General features: G+C 46.8%; 1 protein-coding gene and 1 pseudogene across 3 annotated transcripts; one reads left to right on the top strand and one right to left on the bottom strand.

Moving 5' to 3' along the window:
• Positions 1 to 240: 240 nt before the first annotated feature.
• On the top strand, positions 241 to 23,855 carry TBC1D20 (TBC1 domain family member 20). 2 transcript variants are annotated; one of them, XM_002747417.6, is made up of 8 exons: positions 241 to 421; positions 12,471 to 12,656; positions 15,396 to 15,476; positions 18,077 to 18,263; positions 18,431 to 18,532; positions 19,741 to 19,882; positions 20,756 to 20,943; positions 21,202 to 23,855. In XM_002747417.6, exons 1-8 carry the CDS (start codon positions 352 to 354, stop codon positions 21,455 to 21,457), a joined length of 1,212 nt encoding a protein of 403 aa, XP_002747463.1. In that variant the 5' UTR covers positions 241 to 351; the 3' UTR covers positions 21,458 to 23,855. The 2 variants fall into 2 exon arrangements, with proteins under 2 accessions (XP_002747463.1, XP_035154083.1); XM_035298192.3 differs by lacking the exon at positions 15,396 to 15,476.
• On the bottom strand, positions 917 to 2,479 carry LOC118153532 (large ribosomal subunit protein eL36 pseudogene; annotated as a pseudogene). The gene has a single exon (XR_013535066.1). The product of XR_013535066.1 is annotated as a large ribosomal subunit protein eL36 pseudogene (transcript).
• Positions 23,856 to 27,725: the final 3,870 nt, after the last annotated feature.

Raw genomic sequence — 27,725 nt, 5'->3', positions numbered from 1 at the left:
TCATCAATACTATTTTACAGATGATACAAGCAAAGGAAGTGTCAGCTGGTCTTGAGCCACTCGCTCAAGAGCGCCACACAGCACTGTAGAGTCTACAGCGCAGATGAAACTAACACTTCGAGTGCTCACCACGCTCTTTCCGCAGCCTCCGGGGCGGCCAGCCCAGCGTAGCGCAGGGTCACGTGCCAGCGCGGGGCGGAGCCAGTGGGGCGCCTGCGCGCCTGCGCGCCGCTGGCCGACGGAGCCCAGCCTGCCGATGCCGAGCGGGCGCTGCGTCCAGTGGTCGGAGCCGCGTCTTCTCCCGGCTCCATCACCAGCTGGGGCTCGGGTGGGGGCCCGGGCCCCCGGGGCATGGCCCTCCGGAGTGAGCAGGGCCACGGCCCCACCTCCAGCCGCTGGGACGGCGGCGCGGAGAAGGCAGGTACGGAAGCCAACCGGGGCGCCGGGAGCGGCCTGCGAGGGCGGCCCGGGGGGCAGGGGCAGCTAGCGGCAGAGGCTGCGCCGGAGGAGCGCGCGCTGGGGGCCGGGGGCTGTGGCGGGGTCCGGGGCGGCGAGAGGGGAAGAGGCTGAGGGTCCGGGGCACGTCTGAGGAGGAGAGGGCCTGGAACTGGGGGGCTCGGGCGGCTGCCGAGCTGACCCGAGGGAGCCTGGCGGCGGAGTTGCATCCCCAGGCAGAAGAGCGGGCGGGAGCTGCGCGCCCCGGCTTTCTTCCTTCTGGAGAGGACCGGGGTTCCCCGAGCGCCGAGGCCAGGCCCACCCCGGCCCAGGCATCCGCCACATACGCAGACTCCCGGAGCCGCCTTCCTGAGGGAAGACAGCTCTCCCGAACTTCATTCACTGTCGTCGGCTTGATTGACGCGCTGTCCGCTTATTTAATTACCGTACAGTTCTCCCTTTAAGGTGCACAGTTCAGTGATTCTTAGCACATTCACAAAGTTGTGCAGCCATGGCCGCTGTCTGATTCCAAAACGAAACCCTTACCCTTTAGCAGGCACTTCCCATTCCCCAGTATTCACGACTCCTTGCAACCACGAATCTACTTTCTGTCTTCTGCCACCTATTCTAATGTTACTTAATTGTGTAAAAGCGGCCGGGCGCTATGGGAGGAGTTGGTAGGAGGATCGATTGAGGCCAGGATTTCGAGATCAGGCTGGGAAACATAGCAAGGCCCCATCTCTACAAAAAGTTTTTTTTAAAATGTTAAGCGATTATGGAGGCTCGAACCTGTGATTCCAGCGACTCAGGAGGCTAAGGCGGGAGGATAGCTTGAGCCCAGGACTTCGAGGCTACTCTGTGATTGTGACACTGCACTCCAGCCTGGGTGACAGAGGGAGACCCTATCTCATAATAATAAGTAAATAATTGTGTAAAAATCGATTCTATTTTTATACTCTTAATATAGATGATAATTTCTGTGAAATCATGTTTTTGTTGCACATTATGTTCTCAAATATGTTTTTCATTCAATAAATTCATGACAGTTAAAATTATGAATGTATACCATGAACCAAGTTAAATAATCTTTTTTTCTTGAGAAAGACTAAGGCGACTTTCCCCATTTCCAGTCCTCTGATGGATGGTGCCCATAACAGAGCCAAACACATTATTCAACCCACATACTTTGATGAACCTCCCGGTATCCATATTTTATTTTATATTTTATTTATCCGGGCTGATTTTCTGTTTTCCCCTTTTTCTCATGTTCTGTTACTGAATGGGAGTGGAGCTCTGAACCCTTTGGCATCGTAACCCTTTCTTTGCTGGTGTTTGTGTGACTTGTTTGTCCTCATGGCATGACAGTCAGTGCCCTAGGCAACATGGGTCTTGTGACCTGTTGCACTGCAGCTGTGTGTCTGTTGCAAGACTTGACCCCCTCTAGTTTCCTTGATTTTGTTTCTCTGGATGAATGGGACAAATTTAGAGATGAGTTTCTTTTTTGTTTTTAATCATATGAGAATCTTGTTGGCAAAGTTAATAATGCTAGAAGCCCTCTTTTGTAGTGTTTATGGCCAGATTGGTTTACTCACTAGATTGTCTTTTTCCATTGTACGGGTAAAACATTCTTTCTTCCCTCCCTGCCTCCCTCCCTCCCTCCCTCCCTCCCTCCCTCCTTCCCTCCCTTCCTTCCTTCTGCCAGTCTGTTTTATTTCAGGGAGAGGGCAGGGGAGGGGGCTCAGTCTTTCTTGGCAGCGGCTTTCCTCATGGTGCCCAGGGCGTTGCTCAGCTCTTCACGCTTCCTCTTGGCACGGAAGTGTGGCCCCACCCTTTTCTTGATCAACTTGAGGGCCCGTTTGTCCTTGGAGACCTTCAGTAACTCCATGGCACACTGCTCATATGGGGCTAAGCCACACACCTCCCTGATCATGTCCTGCACGAACTTGGTGTATTTGTCAGATGCCCGCGGTGGCGGCTGTGCCTGGCTTGCTCATGTTCTTGGTCACCTTTTTGGGCCCATGACCACAGGGTGGTGAAGAGCCATGGCTACTGCTCTCCAATGGCGGCTGTAGCGGAAGGAAAACATTCTTTCTTGATACCTGCTTTATGTTCCAGGTAGTTATCAGAATCTCTGCTAATTTGGATACTGTTTTGTAGAAACTACTAATTAAGACCTTCAAAAACAGAGATTACTTTGTTTTATTTTGTGTTTAATAAGACTTTACCCAGACTGAGATAGGTTTGCCTCCCCCGCTGTGGTCTTCTGGTACAGACATAAAGTTCAAGCATAATTTTTTTTTTAAAGAGATGGGATCTTGCTCTGTCACCTGGACTGGAGTGCAGTGTCACAATCAAAGCTCACTGCCACCTCCAACTCCTAAGCCTAAGCAATCCTCCCACCTCAGCCTCCTAAGGAGCTGGGACTATAGGGATAATTTTTTTTTTTCTTTTTTTTTGAGACGGAGTTTTGCTCTTGTTACCCAGGCTGGAGTGCAATGGCGCGATCTTGGCTCACCGCAACCTCCGCCTCCTGGGCTCAGGCAATACTCCTGCCTCAGCCTCCTGAGTAGCTGGGATTACAGGCACGCTCCACCGTGCCCAGCTAATTTTTTGTATTTTTAGTAGAGACGGGGTTTCACGATGTTGACCAGGATGGTCTCGATCTCTTGACCTCGTGATCCACCCGTCTCGGCCTCCCAAAGTGCTGGGATCACAGGCGTGAGCCACCGCACCCGGCCTATAGGGATAAATTTTTAAGTTAATTTCCAATGTCAATATCAGGAGTTGGAGGTGGGCGTAGGGGATGTCTGTCTCCCTTCCTCCACACATAACGTTCCCCACATCCCTTGTTTTAAGACTAGCATTGCCGCCTGGCACAGTGGCTCACTCCTGTAATCCCAGAACTTTGGGAGGCCGAGGCGGGTGGATCGCCTGAGGTCAGGAGTTCAAGACCAGGCTGGCCAACATGGTGAAACCTCGTCTCTACTAAAAATGCAAAAAATTAGCTGGGCGTGGTGGCACATCCCTGTAATCCCAGCTACTTGGGAGGCTAAGGCAGGAGAATTGCTTGAACCCGAGAGGTAGAGGTTGCAGTGAGCCGAGATTGTGCCACTGCACTCCAGCCTGGGCAACAGAGCGAGATTCTGTCTCAAACTGGCATTGCTTAATTTGAGCTTAACTTGAGTTTAAAGACTGTAAAGCTTTTATGGTATGCAAGCTTAAACCAAATAGTCAGTATGGAATTTTGTACTCTCAGACGACATTTCTTTATGTAAATTACTTGGTCCAAGTTAGTACTTGTTTTGGTGATACGAAAAAATACATGAAAAAACTTTTAGAGAAGGCATAGCTAGTGGTCATCTTTAGTTAATGTCCCTTCCCTGTATATTAAGTGCCCTAATCTAGGTGATTTTGGACATGCCTATTACTCTGAGGAGGCAGAAATCTTGACCTGAATTCTGTAGCCAGAGTTGGGAGAGGTTTAAGACTATAGCGGGTTGTGTCATCTTTTTCTGAACCATTGAGACCTACAGTTCAGATAAAGTGTCCCATTGTTAAAATTAGCATTTTACGGAGTTGAGTCTGATCTCCCCTGACTACAAGACCCTATTGCAGTTGTTTCTGTACCTATTGCTGTGGCGCCCCTCAAATAAAATCTGCTTTGCCCTCTTTATAAATGAATAAAAATAAGCATTTTAATGAAGAGTGGGCCACAGTCATACCTATCTTCCTTTGTTGAAGGAATTACTTTTCAGGCATCAGGGATTTATTTATAGCAGCCTTACATTTTGCAGCCAGCTGTAGGACAGTCATTTCATTCCATCACACTTACGATAGCCAAGACCTCTACTGTGAGGGAATTTAGAAGGTTTCAGCTTTGGAATAATAGTGCACTCTCTTAGAAGTGGAGCAGTAAAGAAATTGGAGAAGAAAGGATTGAGGGAGATGAGAATGATATACATTCTACCTGAAGATGAAATGTGAGCTTTTATCCCAAGCCAGATATAGCATTCTCAAGTCCAGAAATGTGTGTCCTGCTCTAAATATATAAAATTTATATTGAAATAAAATAGATAGTAGATATTTATTTTAATCTTTTCCTGAACATCCCAAGAGTAGCGCTATGATTTTTCTCTTTCTGAAATAAACAGGACGTGTGAATTTATTTTTCAATGGAGACGCTGCTAATCTCCTTCCCTGTGTCGTCTAGCAGTTGATCTCACTCTGTAATTCATACATCTTTAGTTCACTTGAGTTTTCTGTTTCCTCTTCCCTTTTTATGTCACAATGAGAGCCTATACATTTAGGTGCAATAAAGCATTTGTCAGAGTGGCAGACGTGGGAGTGCTTTCTCCATCTGCCGCTGACATTTAGTCACTAGGATGTAGGATTGAGGAAGGTGGTGTTGGGGCCTGAAAAAAGAGCAGCCGAAATCTACATTGGGGCAGCATCCTACTCAGGGAAACACTAGTAGTTTTAGAAACAGGCCAAAGAGTCTACAGATCTATTCTGCAGTGAGCATCATTTTAACAGTACGAAAAAAATAATGTCATTTACTGCAATCCAGTGAGGAACAATAACTAAACTAATTGTATTTTGCACATATTTGTTGAGTTCCCACAGAGTGCCAAAAATTTTGAAGTAGTAACTAAATTTTGAAATGCAGGATTAAAAACAGAATCGGAGGCCTGGTATGGTGGCCCAATACCTATAATCCCAGTAATTTGGGAGTCCGAGGTAGGTGGATCACTAGAGCCCAGGAGTTTGAGGTCAGCCTGGGTGACATGGTGAGACTCCTTCTCCACAAAAAAAAAATATACAAAAATTAGCTAGGCCAGATGGCATTTGCCTGTGGTCCCAGCTACCTGAGAGGCTGAGGCAGGAGAATCATTGGAGCCCCAGAGGTTGAGGCTCCAGTGAGCCGTGATTGTGTCACTGCACTCCAGCCTGGGTGACAGAGCAAGACCCTGTCTCAAAAAAAAAAAACAAAAAAACCTAGAACGGCATCTTAAGAGAAATGAGTATGAGTTATGGGAGATATGATTTGAGGATCTGAGTTCAGAATTAACTAACATTCTGGCAAATGGTTTGCCAAACCTCATGGAAATTTAGTTGACTGCACAACTAAATTGAGTGTTTTTTTCCCTCAAGATACAAGGTTTCCCTTCCCCTAGATTGCCAAATAGCTTATTTAGAAAGAGAGATGGGGTGGATGTATGTCTAAACAAACTGAAGAAGAATTATCATATTCTTAGCAAATAGGTTAACACGATTTCTGAATCTCAGCTTCCCTCAAGCAGTATTTAGTATTGCCATTCAAGTGCTCTCAATTCCTGATGTATGGGCGAGTGCAGGGGTACTCCCAAGTTTAAAAAAAAAAAGTTTTTTTTTTTCTCTGTCGGAAATTAAATTCTGCTCATGTTTTGCCTCAACCCATGTTATATAAAAAGTCTTCTGGCCGGGAGCGGTGGCTCAAGCCTGTAATCCCAGCACTTTGGGAGGCTGAGGCGGGTGGATCACGAGGGTCAAGAGATCGAGGCCATCCTGGCCAACATGGTGAAACCCAGTCTCTACTAAAAATACAAAAAATTAGCTGGGCACGGTGGCGCGTGCCTGTAATCCCAGCTACTCAGGAGGCTGAGGCAGGAGAATTGCCTGAAACCAGGAGGCGGAGGTTGCGGTGAACCGAGATCGCGCCATTGCACTCCAGCCTGGGTAACAAGAGTGAAACTCCGTCTCAAAAAAAAAAAAAAAGAGGGAACAGAATTGATTTTTGGTGAAGCCTTTCCTGACTGCTTTAGCAGTAATCATTCTTTCCTCTGCATTTTCATAATCCTTCAGATTTCTATTTTACATAATAATTGCTTGTGTTCCTACTGTGAGCTCTTTGGACTAGGAGGGAGTCATTCATCTTTTTATCCCCAGTACAGTACTTAGTACAAGTAGACACTCATTAAGTGAAACAGTGATGAATAAACGGCTGGACAAATGGACAGGTGGATGAATGGATGAATGGATGGAAGGACACACCTGAGTCAAGAGCTTAACACATCTCATGAACAATTGACTAGTTAGGTGCTATGCTGACAGAGGGAATTGGAGATTTTTGTTGTTTGTTTTTGAGTCAGAGTCTTACTTTGTCACCCAGGCTGGAGTGCAGTGGTACAATCATGGCACACTACAACCTGCCTCTGCCTCTTAATTAATCCCAGTGTGCTGGGATTACAGGTGCACGCTGTCATGCCCAGCTAGCTTTTGTATTTTTTTTAGAGACAAGGTTTCGCCATGTTGCCCAGGCTGGTTGGTCTGGAAATCCTGGGCTCAAGCAATCCGCCCACCTTGGCTTCCTAAAGTGCTGGGATTATAGGCGTGAGCCATGTCTCAACTAAAAACCATGTCTGGCAGTGTTTTTTATTTTATTTTTTATTTTTTTGAGAGAGTTTCACTCATGTTGCCCAGACTGGAATGCAATGGCATGCTCTCATCTCACTGCAGACTCCGCCTCACAGGTTCAAGAGATTCTCCTGCCTCAGCCTCCCAAGTTGCTGGGATTATAGGCGTCAGCCACCACACCTGGCTAATTTTGTATTTTTAGTAGAGACAGGGTTTCACCGCGTTGGTCAGGCTTGTCTCAAACTTCTGACCTCAGGTGATCTGCCTGCATCGGCCTCCCAAAGCACTGGGATTATAGGCATGAGCCACCATGCCTGGCCTATTTTATTTTATTATTTATTTATGTATTTTTTGAGATGGAGTCTTGCTGTATCGTCCAGGCTGGAGTACAGTGGCTCGATCTTGGCACACTGTAACCTCTGCCTCCTGGGTTCAAAGTGTTTCTCCTGCCTCAGTCTCCTGAGTAGCTGACTACAAGCGTGCACCACTACACCCGGCTAATTTTTATATTTTTAGTAGAGACAGGCTTTTACCATATTGGTCAGGCTGGTCTTGATCTCCTGACCTCAGGTAATTCTCCTACCTCGGTCTCCCAAAATGCTGGGATTACAGGCTTGAGCCACTGTGCTCAGAAGGGGTTTTATTTTTAATGATTTCTAGGTAGGGTAACCATTTAATTTGGCATCCAAACTGGGACATATTTGAGAGTACAGGGAGCAGAAAGGGTTTGCTGTGAACAATTATGCCAGAACTCTATGTATAAACCAGGAAGATCTCAGACAAATGAGAACAAATGTCACCTGCTAGGTCACCAGGAAACAACAGTTAAGCCAGGAGTGTGGGTTTACCGCGGTGAAAAGTCACTTGTATTATTTTTCTGTCTGCACCTCCAATTGCACGTGACTCCAAACCAGGTGGTGCCTCTGTTTATGTGGTTATGTTTGAGGTCTCATGGGTAGCTCACCTGTGACTTACCAGTACCAACTTTCATTTATGTTAATAATGGGCCGGATGTAATGGCTCGTAATGGCCTTTAATCCCAGCATTTTGGGAGGCTGAGGCAGGGAGATCACTTGAGGTCAGAAGTTTGAGACCTTGAGACCAGCGTGGCATGGTGAAACCCTGCCTCTACTAAAAATACAAAAAATTAGCCAGCCGAGATGGTGGCATGTGTCTGTAATCCTGGCTGCCTGGGAGGCTCAGGTCCGAGAATTGTTTGAACCCGAGAGGCAAAGGTTGCAGTGAGCCAAGATTGCTCCACTGAATTCCAGCCTGGGCAACAGAGTAAGACTCTGTCTCAAAAAAAAAAAAAAAAAAAAAAAAAGAAGCAAAAAAAGGTAATCTGTACCTTTGTCATGGAAACAGTTTGTAGACTGCCTGTGGTCTCAGACTAGAACATTGCTGAGGAAGCACCTTAGTGTCCCTTCTAAAACCTAATGTAGCTTCTGATGTTAGTCCTTTCTAAAGTCTACCCTACCTTCTGGTGATGTCTTCCATTTCACATGAACTCTGGTGCCTTGCACCTAGTATACTGCGTAAATGTTTTTCAATTTAGTCTATTTACTGTCAAATGGAAGGGCCATATCTCCTGGCCTTTCTTCTATACCCTTCATTCCAGCCCCTGTATGTCCTCCCTTCCCTTTGTGTGTATACACAGTTAGCTTTATTGTAACAAGGCAACTCTTTTTTTTGAGACAGTCTTACCCTATCACCCAAGCTGAAGTGCAGTGGAGCGATCTCGGCTCACTGCTGTATCTACCTCCCAGTTTCAAGTGATTCTCCTGCCTCAGGCTCCCAAGTAGCTGGGATTGCAGGCGCCTGTCACCATGCCCAGCTAATTTTTGTATTTTTAATAGAGACAGGGTTTCACTATGTTGATCAGGCCGGTCTCAATCTCCTGACCTCAGTGATCCAACCCATCTCGGCCTCCCAAAATGCTGGGATTACAGGCATGAGCCACTGCTCCAGGCTGGAATGCAGTGGCACGATTTCAGTTCATTGCAACCTCCACCTCCCAGGTTCAAAAATTCTCCTGTCTCAGTCTCCTGATTATCTGGGATGACAGGCATGAGCCACTGAGGCCCAGCTAATTTTTGTATTTTTAGTAGAAATTGGGTTTCACCCATCTCTGGTCAGGCTGGTCTTGAACTCCTGACCTGTGTGTGTGTGTCTGTGTGTGTGTATATGTATATGTGTATATATATATATATATATGGTTGAGGCTGTAGTGAGCCATGATTGTGCCACTGCATTCCATCCTGGGTGACTAAGCAAGACTCTGGTATCACGGCATTGGACTTTTCCACTCCAGCGGAATGAATGGTCTTGGCAGGAAAATGAAGAAGGTATCCTGGAAGCAAGGGGAGGCAAAAATGAAGAAAAGGCAGAGATGACAGGTACTGCTTTGGGTTTAACTTGAGAGACCAAAGATAAGTGTGTCTAAAGCCGATAGTTTATTTATTTATTTGAGACAGAGTCTTTCACTCTTGCCCAGGCTGGTCAGTGGCACGATCTTGGCTCACTGTAACCTCCACCTCCTGGGTTCAAGTGATTCTCCTGCCTCAGCCTCCTGAGTAGCCGGGATTATAGGCACCTGCTACCATGCCCAGCTAGTTTTTTGTATTTTTAGTAGAGATGGGGTTTCAGCATGTTGGCCAGGCTGGTCTCAGACTCCTGACCTCAGGTGATCTGCCTGCCTTAGCCTCCCAAAGTGCTCGGATTACAGGCGTGAGCCACCACTCCCAGCTGAGAATTTATTTTAGAAGGGTCATCTTTTACTGCAAGGATGTCCGTTAAGCATCACAGTTAAGCATGCCAAGAGAGTTTTGCTTCTTTTCCTTTTTAAGGTACACTTCTCAGGTTAGCTTGGCCCTGACCCATTGCAGTCTCTTTGAGCTCTTTATCATTATTGTTTGCACGCACCTTTTTTGACAGTTATAATCTACTGTCTGTGACATTTGGTGTTGTCTTGTGTAACGTTTCTTGTGTTTTGACTTACTTTGTCAATTGTACCGGCAGTCAGAAGGAACCAAAATACAGGCATCATCCACTTAAGTTCAGCAAGCCATGCTACATGAAAACTCTCAGAGCCTATTACTCCTTTATCTTAGCCAAAAGACCAAAAAGCAATACTCTTTTTATTTCACATAGAAAAATTAGATGATAGCTACTAACCACAAATTCCTAGCCAATTTTCTAAAAAAGTTATTCATTTATTCATTTGAAGGCTAGTCAAAGTGAAGCAGTGGGGGTGGAAAAGGTAGAAAGAAATCTAACTGATTGTGATCAATGAGTTGAAAACAGCACCACACGGGACCAGCTCTAAAAAGCAATTTAAACATGGCAAAATGCCTGTGAATAACAGACTATCATACAAGGATGTAAGATGCTTAAAACATTACTTACTGTGGTTTTTAAGAAACAGTTCCTTTGCAGTATCACAGCCTCTCACCCCACCAGCCACACTGGAAACCTAAGTACCCGTTGACAGTCTGCTTTTGAAAATATCTGTGTTGGCCAGGCATGGTGGCTCATGCCTGTAATCACAGCAGTTTGGGAGGCCGAGGCAGGTGGATCACTGAGGTCAGGAGTTTGAGGCCAGCCTGGGCAACATGGTGAAACCCCCTTCTCTACTAAAAAATATAAATAAATAAAAATACAAAAAGTTTGCCGAACATGGTAGTGCATGCATGTAATTTCAGCTACTCAGGAGGCTGCGGCAGGAAAACCACTTGAACCCAGGAAGGGGAAGTTACAGTGAGCTGAGATTGTACCAATACACTCCAGCCTGGGCGACAGAGTGAGACTCTATCTCAAAAAAGAAAGAAAATATCTCTGTGTGTGTCTAATGTTTTGGCCACTTGTAGTATCGTGTAACAGGAGACCTTTTCATGTGGTTTTGTTTTCAGTGTAGTATTGAGTTTTGGTGACATGCATTTTTTCCTATCTAAACAACAGGAAAAAAATTGTTACAGTAAGAGATGTATATGCTTTGTGAAGTTTGGGTTTTAATGAACACACATTCTTTTATGAAAACATTGACACTAACTGCTAGATATGCTGAATTTACTGAGCATTTATTGTAATTGTAATTCCTTGCTTGTTACTTACACAGTATATCTCCTTAGTGCTTTGCATATTATATGCTAATTAAATATCTGTAGGTTGATTTGTAAAATACATCTGTTTCTCAGTGAAGAGGGGAACTAATATTTAGTAAGTATCTACTGTGTACCATGGTGTAACTATCCTGAAAAGAAGGTATGAATCCAGAGGCCCAGAGTAGGGAAGTCATCTGCCCAAGATTCTGGATCAGATAGGTGGCAGAGACAAGATGTGAACCAAGATTTGTCTGGTTTTTAATACAGCTTTCTTCACTTATCTTTTTTTTGGTTTGTTTTTGTTTTTTTTTTTTTTTTGAAATGGAGTCTTCTCTGTCGCCCAGGCTGGTGTTCAGTGGTGCAATCCTGGCTCACTGCAACCTCCATCTCCCAGCTTCAAGAAATTCTTTTGCCTCAGCCTCCCAAGGAGCTGGGACTACAGGCGCACGCCACCACACCTGGCTAATTTTTGTATTTTCAGTAGAGACGGAATTTCACCCTATTTGGTCAGGTTGGTCTCAAACTCCTAACCTCAGGTGATCCACCTACCTCGGCCTCCCAAAGCACTGGGATTACAGGCATGAACCACTGCACCCGGCTAATTTTTGTATTTTTAGTAGAGACTTGTTTTCACCATGTTGGCCAGGCAGGTCTCAAACTCCTGACCTCAGGCGATCCACCCTTCTCCGCCTCCCAGAGTGCTGGGATTACAGGCGTGAGCCACTGTGCCCAGCCTCACTTATCTTTTTTTTTTTTTTAAATGTACATTTAGTCCGGGTGCAGTGGCTCACGCCTGTAATCCTAGCACTTTGGGAGGCCAAGGCAGGTGGATCATGAGGTCAGGAGTTCAAGACCAGCATGATCAACATGGTGAAACCCTGTCTCTACTAAAAATACAAAAATTAGCTGGGCATGGTGGCATGTGCCTGTAAGCCCAACTACTCGGGAGGCTGAGGCAGGAGAATTGCTTGAACCAGGACTTAGGAGGCAGAGGCAGAGGCAGAGGTTTCAGTGAGCCAAGACTGCACCTCTGCACTCCAGCCTAGGCTACAGACAGAGACTCTGTCTCCAAAAAAAAAAAGAAGGTACATGCAATTATTTCTGGGCCAGGTGTGTTGGTGTGCACCTGTAAGTCACAGCTGTTTGGGAGGCTGAGGTGGGAGGAACGATTTTGCCTAGGAGTTTGAGTCCAGCCTGGGCAACTTAGGGAGACACTGTGTCTTAAAAACAATAACAGCAAATAATTATTTTTGGTCTATGCCTATGATTTTTCGGTTCAGACCTATAAAAAGCAACTATCTTTTATAAAATTGGCAATTTAAAATCTATTTTATGATGAGCTGTCCAAGCCTCCCCCATGAGACTCAGTAGACTGGGCCTGAAATGAATAGTGTATCTGGCTGAGACTTTGTGCTGGCAGGCAGTCTTAGAGCTGTCTAAGAGGAGACACTTACCTGCGCCCCAAACCAAAAGATTGATTCCTAGGCAGAAAGCATGCACGTGCTGAATGTGCGCCTAATGCTTCCCCATCCTTATTTTCAGACTTTAATGCCAAAAGGAAAAAGAAAGTGGCAGAGATACACCAGGCTCTAAACAGTGATCCCACTGATGTGGCTGCCCTTAGACGCATGGCTATTAGTGAAGGAGGACTCCTGACTGACGAGATCAGACGAAAAGTGTGGCCCAAGCTCCTCAATGTCAATGCCAATGACCCACCTCCTATATCAGGTAAGGGGAGTGGGGGAGGCTGTGAGGGGAGCTTGTTTAGGAGACAGGGAGAAAATAATTCCACATCTTTAATTTTTATGCTCCTTTCAAACCAAGGGTATATGAGTAAATCTAGGGTGTTTTGGGAAATGCTTGGGCCCATTCTGAAAATAAAGCCAATCCAATAAGTAGAGTTTTATTCAAACGTGGGATGAGTTCTTTTTTAATTTATTATTTGTTTGTTTATGAGACAGAGTCTCACTCTGTCACCCAGGCTGGAGTGCAGTGGTGTAATCTCAGCTCACTGCCACCTCTGCTCCCTGGGTTCAAGCAGTTCTCCTGCCTCAGCCTCCCTAGTAGCTGGGATTACAGATCTGTGCTACTATGCCCCCCTAATTTTGTATTTTTAGTAGAGATGGGGTTTTGCCTGTTGACCAGGCTGGTCTTGAATTCCTGACCTCAAATGGTCCTCCTCACACTTGGGATTACAAGTGTGAGCTGCCATGCCCAGCCAAGTTCTTTATTAGGGATTAAAATATAGGCTAGGCAAGTGAGTTTATTTAAAATGCATATTCTTTGTTTTAACATACTTGCTTGGCAAGTATTTTTTAAAAATGCGTATTTTGTAGCTGGGCAAGGTGGCTCACACCTGTAATTCCAGCACTTTTGGAGGCTGAGGCAGGAGGATCACTTGAGACTGGAAGTTTGCAGCCAGCATGGGCAACACTGAAAAACCCTGTCTCTACAAAAAATTTAAAAATTAGTCAGTCATGGTGGTTCACGGCTGTAGTCTTAGCTGCTTAGGAGGCTGAGGGGCAATTACTTGAGCCCAGGAGTTTGAGGTCAGCCTGGGCAACATGACAAGATCCGATTTCTAAAAGTAAAGTAAAATCAAACACACACAAAAACACTCTCTTTTGGCTGGGCACAGTGGCTCACGCCTGTGATCCCACCATTTTGGGAGGCCGAGGCAGGTGAATTACTTGAGGTCAGGAGTTTGAGACCAGCTTGGCCAACATGGTGAAATCTCATCTCTACTGAAAATACAAAAATTAGCTGGGCATGGTGGCACATGCCTGTAATTCCAGCTACTAGGGAGACTGAGGCAGGAGAATTGCTTGAACCATGGAGGCAGATTGCAATGAGCCGAGATTGCACCAATGTACTCCAGCCTGGGTGACAGAGCAAGACTCTGTCTCAAAAAAAAAAAAAAAAAAAAAGAAAAGAAAATACCCTCTTTTTATTGGGAAATACTGAGATCCTTTGGAATTCCAAAATTCTGTAATTCTGTGAAAAGCAGTTACGTAACTAATGTGCAAGGCCCATGTGGTAAAAGGAATTCTTTGGAGTGCAGTTCAGAATAGTAAAGAAGGTCCTGTAGAATGATGAATCCACTCTGCTGGCCATTCACTCAAGGCACTCACCTTGTTGCTTTCCTGCCATCATGGCGAAATGCCAAGTGCTAAGGATTCTTTCATTCAGTTGCCAAATATTAGTTGTGCTGTGATTGTGTGCCAGGTACTGGAGATGATTAAAACAGGACCTCTGCCACCAAAAAGTTCACAGTGTCATGATGCCACCCAGCAGGTGTCGAGTTGCCTTGTTATTATCCTTGAAATTGGCTGCCTCAGAGCAGTCAGCTTTTTGTTGGAAGGCTAAAGCAGTGCCATATTCACAGCCTGAGTCTTGAGACGATGCTCTTCTATCAAGTTCCAAACCTCCCTCCTCTTGTTATACCATGAAGCCTGTGTGAGGAAGTGTTGCCCACCTGTACTAGCTTTTGATCTGGGTTGCAAGGGAAATGTATGCTTATTATATAGCACTTGGTTTGGTTGAGGGAAATATACACTTGTTCTATATATAATAGCTAGAGTCTGCCTCCTTACTGTCACATTGTATTGGACTTAGCAGCTGAACACAGGACTGTCTCCTCTTTGCAGCATCTTAGTTTTAGAATTGCTGAGTCAAGAGATGTTAGATGGTTCTTTGTGTGAGTCTCAATATACCTTTCTAAACAGCTTAGTGCTCTCACAACTTTATAGGTATTAGGATTTTTTCAGCAGTCTATTATTCTCACATTGATTTTTTTTTCTTTTTTGAGATGGAGTCTTGCACTCTTGCCTGCGCTGGAGTGCAATGGTGCGATCTCAGTTCACTCCAACCTCTGCCTCCTGGGTTCACGTGATTCTCCTGCCTCAGCCTCCTGAATAGCTGGGATTATAGACACATACCACACACCTGGCTAATTTTTTGTATTTTTAGTAGAGACGGCGTTTCACCATGTTGGCCAGACCAGTCTCGATCTCCTGACCTCATGATCTGCCCGCCTTGGCCTCCCAAAGTGCTGGGATTACAGGCGTGAGCCACCGTGCCCGGCCCACATTCATGATTTTATTTGATCCTTGGAAGGGAATATCCTTATTTTTTAGCTGTGGACATTGAAATTCAGAGCAGTTCCCCATGATGCACAGTGGGCTTCTGCCTGAGGCCTCCTTATGTCTTTACTCTCCTTCCCACCCCACTGTATTGCCTCCTGGGAAGTCTGTGCTCCCTTCTCTTAGGGTCATTGTGACTTTTATGAAACATGATGTTTGGAACTAAACTAGGGATTCCCTGCCAAATGTTGTTTCTTGAGTCATATCCTCTTCAGGGGAGAGCTGACATGTGTCCTCTAGACCTTTCATGTCATCCTAGAATGTTTTGCTTCTGGTCTGGCTTCTCAGGTGTTCCTGCAATAACACGTTCCTTTTCCTTCAATAGGGAAGAACCTACGGCAGATGAGCAAGGACTACCAACAAGTGTTGTTGGACGTCCGGCGGTCATTGCGGCGGTTCCCTCCTGGTGAGAGACTCTCCCAGTCTTGCCACATTTGGAAAGACTGTATCTGTCCCAGGTCATACCACGTGTCCTAATATGCTGGACCCTGCCTCCTCAGGGACCTTCAGAACTCTCCGTTTGCTGAATCATCCTTTTGTTGACTGGTCACTTTCAGACCCCCACTGTGAAAGCCTGAACCAAAAATAATTTCTTCTGGCCTAGAGGTGGTGAATGAGAGAAGAGGTTTTTGTTTTTCCTTGAAGCCACAAAAAGGAGTTAATAAGGATTGTTAGAGCCATCAGTCTGGCGATAAAGAGAAGATTGGTGTGGAATGAGCACTAACAAGAATGATTAATATATTAATTAAGTTTAAAAATTGTGATACCTTGCACATACATATGTAAGATTCCTTAGAGGGAAGAGAGGTATTCCCTGTATGTGTAAGAGTATATTCCTTAATTTGTTCAGCAGCAATAGATATAGAGTATATTCCTCTTCATTTCAGGAAGAAAGAAAAGCAGGACCATTGTCTCAGTTTTCACAGTGAAGGGAACTGGGCAACAAACCTCACATGGATGACCTATTTTTCTTCCTCTGGCAGCTCCACCTTTAGGTCATGAAGGGAGGAGAATTGCTAAAGGGAACAGGAGCCTCTGAGCTCCCTGCCTCCCTCTTCTGCACTATGCTCTGGCCTGGCTTTTGTTGTTGAAGGGGCTGCTTTCCTGCTGGCATTCTTGCTCCCTGGATAGGCTCTTGAGATCCCCAGGTAGCAGTAGCCTGCCAGCGTGGTTTTGATAAAAGCACATGCCCAGGGTCCGTCCCCTTTTCCTAGCCTGCTGTTTCAGATGAGATCACAAAGAACAGATGCCTGTCTCTCTTTTTTTTTTTTTTTTAAGGCAGAGTTTTGCTCTTATTGATCAGGATGGAGTACAATGGCACTGTCTCAGTTCACTGCAGCTTCCATCTCCTGGGATCAAGCAGTTCTTTTGCCTCAGCCTTCCAAGTAGCTGGGATTATAGGTGCCCGCCACCATGCTCAGCCAGTTTGCTTTTGTATTTTTAGCAGAGACAGGGTTTCACCATGTTGGCCAGGCTGGTCTCGAACTCCTGACCTCAAGTGATCTGCCCACCTCAACCTCCCAAAGTACTTGGATTACAAGTATGAGCCACTGCACCCCGCCCCCATTTTTTCATAGGTAACCTGTTTTCCCTCTGAACCCTTTACTCCTCTTCCATTTATGTAAAGTCTGGATTCTTTCTGTAGGCTGAACTTACTATTTGGCTTCGTATTCTTTTTTCGTTCATGATCTTCTGGGCCTGGCTCACTGCTCTTTTGCTAAAAATTGACATAGAGTTTAATTTTTACTCTTCCTCCTTTCACTGCTTCACCAATCAGCAGTCCTTGGTTTGCTTCCTTTCCTTATGTATCTTTTAGAGTATGCTTTTTTTGAGAAGGGGAGGTGAGCTTTGCTCTTACCTGCAATCCTTTGTCCAGTTCAGTTTGCACCCTTACATTAGCTGCTTTCTCTCTGTCTGAATATCCGTTTTTAACTAAAAGCTAATGGTGTAGGGAAGCTGTGCGTGTGTCATTCTTCTAACGTGGCTCATGAGGCTAAGGCTTGGCATTTTGACTGCTGGCAGAACTACCTCCTTACTCTGAAAGAACTCCCAGGACAGGCTTCCTATTTTCAGCTTTGGATCAAGAAGATCCATCTTTCCTGTAATATTTGCTTTGTTTAAAGGGGAATGTGCAACTTTAATTTTTTTTAATTTTTATATAATTTCATACTTACTGAAAAGTTGTAAAAATGGGACAAAGAATTCCCCAGATACCCTTTACCCAGATTTCCTTTTAACATTTTACTCCATTTGCTTTTTTAGCGGCCGTCTCTGCTTCCTTTACTTTACACATAAACTTTTTCTCTGAACTATTTAAGAATAAGTTACAGGCCAGGCACAGTGGCTTACACCTGTAATCCTAGCACTTTGGGAGGCCGAGGTGGGTGGATCACCTGAAGTCAGGAGTTCAAGACCAGCCTGGCCATCATGGTGAACCCTCATTTTTAAAAAAAAAAAGAAAAAAAGAATAAGTTATAAACATGACATCTTTTTAACCCCTAAATATTTCAGGATATATTTCCTAAATATAAAGCTCCTAAGTAATCATAGTACACTGAGCAAAATCAGTAACAACAATGAAAAATAATTAATCCACAGATTTACATTTTACCATTTATTCTAGTAATGTGCTTCCCTGGAAAAGGAAATAAAGATTTACGCATTTCTCATACCATCTTCGTATCTCTTTAGCCACTTTTAATCTGGAACAATTCCTTTGTATTGTATGAGGCCAGTTATTTTTGTTAAATTTCTCTTACTTTGGTATATTGGGTATTTCTTTGTCGTGAGATTTAGTTCTGTGCGCTGTTGATAGAGATCCTGTAGACGTGATGCTGAGCTCTGTCATTGCGTCACATCGGGAGGCAGAGGTCGTCTGCGGCTTCCATCCCCAGCAGTATTGTAATTCATTTTCTTTGAAAATTGACTGCTAGCCTTCTTCCTGACCTCCTTGTTACTAGGCTCTTGGTAGGTTAAAAGGCTTCTCCTGTCTGTTCCTGTCCCCAGGGATGCCAGAAGAACAGAGAGAAGGGCTCCAGGAAGAACTGATTGACATCATCCTCCTCATCTTGGAGCGCAACCCTCAGCTGCACTACTACCAGGGCTACCATGACATTGTGGTCACGTTTCTGCTGGTGGTAGGCGAGAGGCTGGCAACATCCCTGGTAGAAAAATTATCTACCCACCACCTCAGGTACCAGTGTAGAGGAACATGAGAAGGTGGGCTTCACTCCTCAGCCCTCCTGGGGATAACTCATTGGCCTGTTTTCTGGTCAGCTTTTTTAGGAGTTTGAGCCCATGCTAACCCCAGCCCTGATCTAAGTATTTGGTACTCAGGCTCATTAAATTGTCTCCCTCCAGGGATTTTATGGATCCAACGATGGACAACACCAAGCATATATTGAACTACCTGATGCCCATCATTGACCAGGTGAATCCAGAGCTCCATGACTTCATGCAGAGGTACATATGTGTCTACGTTTTACACATGCTCACACCCCCCACACCTGAAACACTTTTCACAAATCCAGTGCAGTTTCCTCATCATCTTCAGTGTATTTGTTAAGTTCTGCTGAGTTGTTCTTTCCAGTCACCAGCAATCTGGATAACTCAGTTCTTGGAGCACTTTTTGAGGACTGTGCTCTTTGGGGGACATAGCCCCTTCCTTGAGTTTACATCTAGTGGGGAGAGGTGGATAAGGTATGTATGCCAAGGGAGAGGTTGAGGTTATTGCTACAAGAGAAGCACAAAGTCCTGTGGGATTCAGAAGCGAGAAGAAGAAGACCAACAGTGGGTTATTTTATTTCCCAAGTACCTATCAAAGAGAAGTATTTTTTTTGCAAATCTCATATGATGTTTTGTTTCTTCTCTCTTTAGGTGGAAATGTGTTCTTGGCCAATGCCTCTTTTTCTTTCTGTTTTTCTTTTTCTTTTTTTTGAGACATAGTCTCACACTGTCCCCTGGGCTGGAGTGCAGTGGCACAATCTCAGCTCGCTGCAACCTCCACCTCCCAGGTTTAAACGATCCTCCTGCCTCAGCCTCCCAAGTAGCTGGGATTACAGGTGCCCACCACTACACCTGTCTGATTTTTGTATTTTTAGTAGAGACGAGGTTTCACTATGTTGGCCAGGCTGTTCTTGAACTCCTGACCTCATGATCCACCCACCTCAGCCTCCCAAAGTGCTGGGATTAGAGGCATGAGCCACTGTGCCCGGCCTTTTTTAAAAAAAATTTTTTAAGGTAATGGCTACATTTTAAGATTTCAGTTATTTCATGTTAATTGAAAAATTAATGCAGTCGTGTTTTTAGGCCTGGGAATGTGTACCTGTGCCCCTCAGAAGGAGAAGTCTTACTCAGAAGGAGAGTCATGGTGTAGTTCTCTGAAAACAACTGCTTCTTGTTCCTGCAGTTGACACTTGTTGGACATTAGGAGAGTACCCAGTGAGATGAAGCAGCCAGGACCCTGTTGTGGTGTTAGTGTTGTGGTACACCTTAAAGACTTTGTGTTAACTATTTTGTGAGGACAAGATGCTGAATTCCTAGGTAGCTGAAATTTCCAGAAATCCTGTTCCTAAATGCTTCCTTCTCACCAGCACTGAGGACAAAGAAAGCCCAGAGACAGGGAAGGAATGGCCCACAGGACCTGACACCTGGCTTTCCTTTGTTTCTAGTGCTGAGGTGGGGACCATCTTTGCCCTCAGTTGGCTCATCACCTGGTTTGGCCATGTCCTGTCTGACTTCAGGCACGTCGTGCGGTTATATGACTTCTTCCTGGCCTGCCACCCACTGATGCCCATTTACTTTGCAGCCGTGGTAGGTACAGGCCATGAGCCAGCAACTAGGTTCACCGTCACCCATCCCACTGCGGTCATTTTCCCTGAAGGGAAACCTGGGGATTATGGAAAGATGCAAAAGACAGCACTTCCCAGGCTGGTGTACCTGGACACCATTCTGTGCAATATTAATGAGAGTGTCACACACAAAAAATAGTAAGTTGGGAAATGCTGGGCAAACAAAATCAGATTTTTTTTTGCTGCATGACTCTTCTGAACTTTTAAAATGCTAATGTGGATTGTGAATTGTCAGGTTCCTATTGACATTCAGCTGATGAACACAATTAGGGAAAGAGTAGCACAAGCTGCCGACTCCAGATTTAAGAAAAGAAGAGATCTGGTGTCATGATATACAAGGGAGATGGCTTGTGGTGGAGAGTGGGGGCTCCAGTTAGTAGAAGGGCCTGAGTGATGGGTGGAGGGGGGAACTCAGGGAAGCCCTTCACTGGCCACTGGTCCCTTGAGCATCTGCGGATTTATGAACATTTTTCATTTCTTCTATGCTGGAGCTCCAGGAATCTCCCAATAATTTTCCTCCTTTCTCCTAAGAGAATCTCCTTCATTTCTTTCAAGACTTAAAGGTACATCTGAGCAACCCAATGTGCCTGGAAGGACTTAGATTGTAACTGGTCAGGCTTTCACGTGATGGGGTGGAAGTTTGCAGGAAGGGCCAGGCAGTAGGAGCAGCACTGAGACTATATATGTTATTACTTCCTTGATGGATACAGAAGTTTGCTGAACATTTGGGCTGAGTCCTGTCTGTCACCAGTTTAAATCCATCTCTAAGGAGAATGGAGTGCAAGAGGCCCAGGCCCCGTGTGTCTGGTCTCTGACCGTTACTACCTCCCTGCAGATTGTGTTGTATCGCGAGCAGGAAGTCCTGGACTGTGACTGTGACATGGCCTCGGTCCACCACCTATTGTCCCAGATCCCTCAGGACCTGCCCTACGAGACACTGATCAGCAGAGCAGGAGACCTTTTTGTTCAGTTTCCTCCATCTGAACTTGCTCGGGAGGCTGCCGCCCAGCAGCAAGCTGAGAGGTGAACGAGGCTGGGACACTGGTTGAGTTGGGGTGGCTGTGAATGAGCAGAATTGAGGGAAGGTTTCTATCTGGTGGGACAGTGCTGGGGCATGTTTCCAGAGATCTGAGCTTAGGCCAGTGGAATCCCCCACTGTAGACACATGGGTCTTTATCAGAAGAGCTTTCCCAGCATTGACAGGCTCTGCCCTCAGCCTGTGTGGTGTAGTTTTTCCTCCTCGTCTTTCATACCACTTCCTTCTTTCTCTTTCCCGTGCAGGACGGCAGCCTCTACCTTCAAAGACTTTGAGTTGGCATCAGCCCAGCAGAGGCCTGATATGGTGCTGCGGCAGCGGTTTCGGGGACTTCTGCGGCCTGAGGATCGAACAAAAGATGTCCTGACCAAACCAAGGACCAACCGCTTTGTGAAACTGGCAGTGATGGGGCTGACAGTGGCACTTGGAGCGGCCGCGCTGGCTGTGGTGAAAAGTGCCCTGGAGTGGGCCCCTAAGTTTCAGCTGCAGCTGTTTCCCTGAAAGCCAGAGAAGACCTGCCTCTTACATCGCATTAAGGTCTCACCCTTCCATGGAAGGATTGGGAGGGGTGGAATTTCCTTTATTAAAAGGATTTCTGTCCAGAGTTTTCTATTCCTGCCACCCTGCCCTTTCTGTTCATGTTTGCCTTTACTTCAGAGGCCAGTAGCAGAGCCTGCCTGACAGAGGGCACCTGAGGGCCTGGCACAGAATCTTATCCCCTCCCAGTGGGCTTTTGGATGGGCTCTCTGCCACCTCCCCTAGTGCTGGAAGAAGTGTGTTTCTGAAGCCTCTGGCTGCCTTTGCAACCTGCTGGGCCTGGGCTGCCCTGGTTACTGGGAACCCCCTAGTCACCCTGTAGAAAGTGAGCAGAGCATGGGATGCCGTCTTCACTGCTCCTGCTCTGCCTGCATCAGACACATCCGATGGACACAGAAGGAGGCCAGTGCTGCTGAAGGAGTCAGGCCTGGGATTGAGAGCAAGAGGGCAGAGGACTTGTCTGGGAGCATGATTGGCGCGAGCAGCTCCATCAGCTGGTCAGAAGTCAGAGACAGATGGGAACTAGGTTACTAGTTAAATCCTACCTATTTTCAGCCTAGAAACTGCATGGGCACTTCCAGTGAAGTGGGAAGGATTGCTCATTTTTAGGGCCTAGACCTGGACTAGTTCTGCCTGCCTTTTTTTCCCTCCCTGTTTTCTTCTACAAGCCACACAGCTTATTTTAACTGCTTATTAAAAGTACTTTTATTACTATTTTTAGAATATATACACCCACTACATAAATTACCCTCACTTTTAAAGTAATAATAGTTTCTTCATGAGAAAAAATAGTTCTCATCAGAAGGATGAGCCTCTAAGATCCTGAACTTTACTTTGTACTTGGTTGTTTAACATTTTGCTTTAGCCAGAGTTGCTATTTGCAAACCACTTTCCACTTCCAAAGTGCCACTTTCTGACAGCTTTTCTTCCTGTTTTCCTCAAATAGTCCTTCTGCTCTCAAACAGGCACCCACTCACTACCTTGGCGTCAGTTTTTGGGTCTGATTTGTCTCTTCAACTGCTGGTCTCTCCCACCTGGTTGGAAATGTCATTGGAAACTTGCTGACACCCAGAAAGGGACAGAGCTTGGCAGGAGCCTGGAATAGCCAGCCCCCCTGCCCAAGCTTCTCCAAGACTCTCCAGGCCTTAAGGAACAAGAGGCATCACTCATTCCTTCTGGGACAGCTTCCCTGTAAGCAAAGCCAGGTTTGTTTTATATTAACTCTGGCCTGAAAAAAAAAAAGTGCCTTTTGCTGCTTTAAAGAAGGGGGATTTGTGGTATAAAGCAGCCATGTACTTGTGTTTTCCTGGTCTTTCCTGGGCATTGTTCTCTTGGCAGGCATTTTCTTAAAGTGAACGTGCCAGAGCACTCCACCCCACGATATCCAGACTGCCTGTCATCCTTGCATGCCTGTTGTGTGCAGGGTGGAGAGTGTCCCACATACCAGGCAGCTGGTGAGCCAGAGTCGTGTCTACGCTGTTACACTAAGCACTTTATTTTTATTTGTTTTATTTATTTTTTTTCTCTGAGATGGAATCTCACTCCTGTCCCCCAGGCTGGAGTGCAGTGGTGCGATCTCAGCTCACTGCAACCTTTGCCTCCCAGGTTCAAACAGTTCTCTCTGCCTCAGCCTCCTGAGTAGCTGGGATTACAGGTGTCTGCCACCACTCCTGGCTAATATTTCTTTTTTTTCCCCCTATATTTTTTAGTAGAGATGGGGTTTGCCATGTTGGCCAGGCTGGTCTCAAACTCCTGACCTCAGGTGATCTGCCCACCTCATCCTCCCACAGTGCTGGGATTACAGGTGTGAGCCACCACGCCTGGCCACTAAGCACTTTAAAACCAAAAAAAGCTCAAAGTGATTGATCATTCTCGATGGCAGGAGCCCCACCTTGGGGTGAGTGTGATGTAGATGGATTAATTTAGAAAGCAGTGTATTCATCTGGGCAAAGGAAATTCTTCCAGAGGTGATGATGCGGCAGATACTCCCCGTGTTCTCCCATAGCAAGTTGGCCCTCTTGTCGTCTTTTCAGTGGGCAGCAGCTGCCCCTCCTTCCACAAGCACTCAAGCCTGTTTGTAAATACTGAAGGAATTGATGGGGTCGAGGAAAGGAGGTGCATGTGACCAGGGTCCCAAGCCACAGCTTTTCAGATCCCGGGAAGCAAGCGGCATTTGCTTGAGCTGTGGCCTTGGAAGGAGAATGTTTGTTTTATAACTCACTGACACCAGGATTCTCCCTTGCCATTGAGAAGAAAGCATTATCTAATTACCTTCAGGTGGTTTACTTATTCTGTAAAGAATTATGTGTAAATATTTTGTACAGAGCCATGTATCAAATAAACAGCCATATGTGGTTACTAATTACCTCTCTGTCATTCCGTCCATGGCCACCACTCAGTGGGAGTGGACTCTGATCTGGATGCTCCCCAACTTCCATCCCAGGCCCAGAACTGTGCTGTGGTCTGTGGACTCCTGGTTGGCCTTGACTGGCTAGGAGACCTTGGGCAGTACCTATAGTCCTGCTGTTTCTATTTGATCTGCAAGAAGTATGACCGACACACTCCAGGTGCCGCCTGGGGTGCCGCGATATTTTGCGTGTGTGTGTGTGTGTGTGTGTAGATGCTATTTGTCCACAGTTCCTGGTTCTTTACTCCCATAGCCCTTGTTCTAATGTTGGGGCACTGCAGGCCTCAGAAAACACAATCTGTCTCCTGCCGTCATTTCACTTGTTCAATGCCAGACACTTACCTGACTGTGGCTTATAAGACCCTCATTCCAGAGAGGGTCCTGCTCCATACCCAGGAAGGAGAGGCCAAGAAGCATCTAGACAGACAGGCCTTGCTGGGTTTAGACCTTAGGCTTTTTGTCCAATCTCATCTCAACACAGTTGCCATGCTTCAGCCACGCCTATCCAATGATGTCTCCATAAAAGGCCCAGGAGCACAGGGGAGCTTCTGTGAACCTGTGGAGATCTGTCCATGTGCCAAGAGGGTGGCGCACCCCCACTCTGTGGGGACAGAAGCTCCTGCACTTGCCCAGGACCCTTCCAAACCTCACCCTGTGTGACTCTTCATCTGGCGATTTGTATCCTTTCTAATAACGTTTGTAAGAAACTGGTAAACATAAGTAAAATTTCCCTGAGTTCTGTGAGCCACTCTGGCAAATCATCCCACCCGAAAGGGTGGTCAGTCGGATGTGGCAGGGGGCGATCCTGTGTGACAGAGCCATGAAGCTGTGTATTCCGTTTCCCGATGGTATAGATAGGGTCAGCACTGAATTGAGTTGGAGGATACCCAGCTGGTGTAGGCTGCAGAATTGCTTGCTTGCTTGCTTGGTGTGGGGGCAGAAATCCCCAACACATTTGGCCGCAGATGTCTTTTGTTGTCGAGAGAGCAGAGGAAGAAAACATTTTGAGTTCATGTTTTTTCCACTCTCGGTACCGTCACAGTTGATGCAAGTGGTGCAGGCCTGGGGTGCCCTTGCCTGCGTTTCACACCTGGTCTGTGATCCTAGGGGCTGGCATTTGGTTTTGGATTCTAACCAGAGCTTGATGTGGTGCCACGTCTCCTCCGTAAGCCCTTTCTGTCTACAGAGGAGCTGCTGAGCCTGCGTTTGCCGAACTTTCCAACATCCTCCAGACACTCCCGGCTGCTGGGGAGCGAGAGCACAGTGCAGTGCCCGGTGCACGGCCTCCATCCTGGGGATGGGGCCAGCAGGGAGACATGCTGTCTGTGTTGTTTGTTTCCTTGGCCCAGAGGAAAGATGTGCAGGTTTCCAGGACCCAGCCAGTGGCACTCAGCTCCTGCCACGCTGGGCTAGGGCCACACTGCCATTTGATCTGACAGTTGTGGTGTGTGCAGGACTGCCCAGGGCACTGCGCTGCCTCTGCAAGCTCACACCAGAGCTGCACCCAGGAGCAATCTGTATCCTGCAGCAAATTCAGGGGCGATTTCTTAGACGGTGATGGTGGAATGTGAAGGATGAGTAGAGTTATGATAACTGGAGAACTGAAGGAAGGATGTGTGTGGGATACTAAGAAATACTTGGTCTTCCTCCTGGGTTCCTATGGGGCTCCTACAGCCCTGGGAATTTCCTGAGTGTGTTTTGTTACTCAAAACAAACTCCTTTCCAGCCCATTCAACTTCATGCTAATGAAGTTTAGAGTAGGGCCCCTAGATTGCCCCAGGGTCGGTCTGGCATCAGAGAGACCAGGTGATTAGAGGGCGGGAACTTTCAATCCCAGTCAGTGACTCCTGGGAGTCTGGGTGCTGGAGGTGGAGCTCTTCACAAACTTGAGGTTCCGGGCAGGCTGGGCATGGTGGCTCACACCTGTAATCCTAGCAGTTTGGGAGGCTGGGGTGGGCGGATCACCTGAGGTCAGAAGTTTGAGACCAGTCTGTCCGACATGGTGAAACCCTGCCTCTACAAAAAGCCGGGCATGGTGGCGGATGCCTGTAGTCCCAGCTACTCAGGAGGCTGAGGCAGGAGAATTGCTTGAACCTGGGAGGTGGAGGTTGTATGAGCCAAGATTGCATGACTGCACTCCAGCCTGGGCAACAGAGCAAGACTCTGTCTCAAAAAAATAAAAATAAGGCCGGACGTGGTGGCTCAAGCCCATAATCCCAGCACTTTGGGAGTCCAAGGCAGGCAGATCATGAGGTCAAGAGATCGAGACCATCCTGGCCAACATGGTGACAGCCTGTCTCTACTAAAAATACAAAAAAAATTAGTCCCAGCTACCCAGGAGGCTGAAGCAGGAGAATTGCTTGAACCCGGGAGGTGGAGGTTGCATTGAGCCGAGATCGCGCCACTGCACTGCAGCCTGGCGCCTGGCGACAGAACGAAACTCTTGCCTCAAAAAAATAAATAAATAAATAAAACAAAATTTGAGATTCCAGTGACTATCAGTCACTACCATCTTGCCTGTTCATCTCCCCAGTGTGGCTGTTCCCATCTGCACTGCATCCTTGAGGACACCACACCGGGAAGCGTCAGGGCAGGGTGCTTCTCAGTTCTGAGTCATTCTGGCAAGTTATTGAACCTGAGGGGGTGGAGTCATGGGAACCCCTGAATGTGTAGTTGGCCAGGAAGGAAGTATGTGGGTTGCCTGGGCACCCCATCTGTGACTCCATCAGAAGTGCGACAGTCTTATGGGACTGAGCCCTTTAATTTGTGGGCCCTGACGCTAGCCCCGGTTGGTATCAGAGAGCTGGAAAAGTGGTGTCAGATAACACCACAGTACGCAAGCCTGAGGGGAAGGCAGTGTAAAAATAACACATGAGTAATAAGTGTAGGTGGTTTGGGGCCAGCAAAGCCCTGGAGCTGGGGTTTAGGGTCTGTGGAGGGAGGTGCCCATGTCCCGAGCATTAGGCCGGGCAGGGGTGGCTGGAGTGCTGGGGAGAGGAGTTGAGGCTGCCCTGTGGGTGATTTGGGGGTGAAGCTAAGCCTTGACCAGAGCTGGGTTTGAAGAGAGAATTATTGGTGGTCTGATGGGGTCTGAGACTGAGGGTCAAGTGTGTCCCTTCCTTCCAGGCTGTGTGAGCACTAAGTCACTGCTTCTCGGAGGCTCACGTCTGTAATAGTAAAGCAGGGCTGGTGTCATCCCTCCTGGAGGGTTTCCTGCCAGGACGTTGGTGAAATTCGTTTCTATTTGTGAAGCTGTGCTGGTGCTGTTGCCATTTTTGTGAGCGGTTATTGATCAACAAACACCTATAGCCAGCTGTGCGCTGGGCCCACGCTCACCCAGGGATGAAGCGCTGACAGAAAGGAGGAACAGGCCGGAGGCTTCACCAAATCCAGCTAAGAGGTGACGGGGCTGAGACCCAGCCTGGCTGAATCTTCCTCCTCCTGCCATTGTCCCCTTCGTGTGTTCTGCTGGTGGCCCCTGCTGCCAATTCCTGCTTCTCACGAGGGCCCCCACTCCCTGGTCTTTTCTCCAGACTTCCTCGTGGTTGGCACTTGGGAGCGCCAGCCCGTGGGCTCACCTCCAGCTGCCTGCATTTGAGCAGATTCCATGCCAGCCCCAGGCAGTAAAGGAAGACACCAGTGAACACCAGTATAGGCTGCGGGGCCACCCTCAGTGGTAGTTCTTTATCTGAGCAATGGGTTTCCACTCACCCTCCCCTGCCCCTGGAGAGAGAATGACCCTTGTGTCACTCAAGTAGATTTGGGACCTCCTGCTGCTTCCTCTAGATGGTTTAAGCCCAAAGCCCTGGGGTCTGGTTTTCTTTC

Source organism: Callithrix jacchus, chromosome 5 (assembly GCF_049354715.1).
Source record: "Callithrix jacchus isolate 240 chromosome 5, calJac240_pri, whole genome shotgun sequence".
Classification (NCBI taxonomy): Eukaryota; Metazoa; Chordata; class Mammalia; order Primates; family Cebidae; genus Callithrix; species Callithrix jacchus.
Note: the sequence above shows the minus strand (reverse complement) of the source record. Positions and strands in the feature narration are given on the sequence as shown.

Coding starts and splice junctions, on each gene's coding strand:
- TBC1D20 (XM_002747417.6), top strand. CDS start 352: ATGGCCCTCCGGAGTGAGCAGGGCCACGGCCCCACCTCCAGCCGCTGG. Junction 18,533..19,740: donor CTCCATGACTTCATGCAGAG/GTACATATGTGT, acceptor CTTTGTTTCTAG/TGCTGAGGTGGGGACCATCT. Junction 20,944..21,201: donor GCCCAGCAGCAAGCTGAGAG/GTGAACGAGGCT, acceptor TTTCCCGTGCAG/GACGGCAGCCTCTACCTTCA.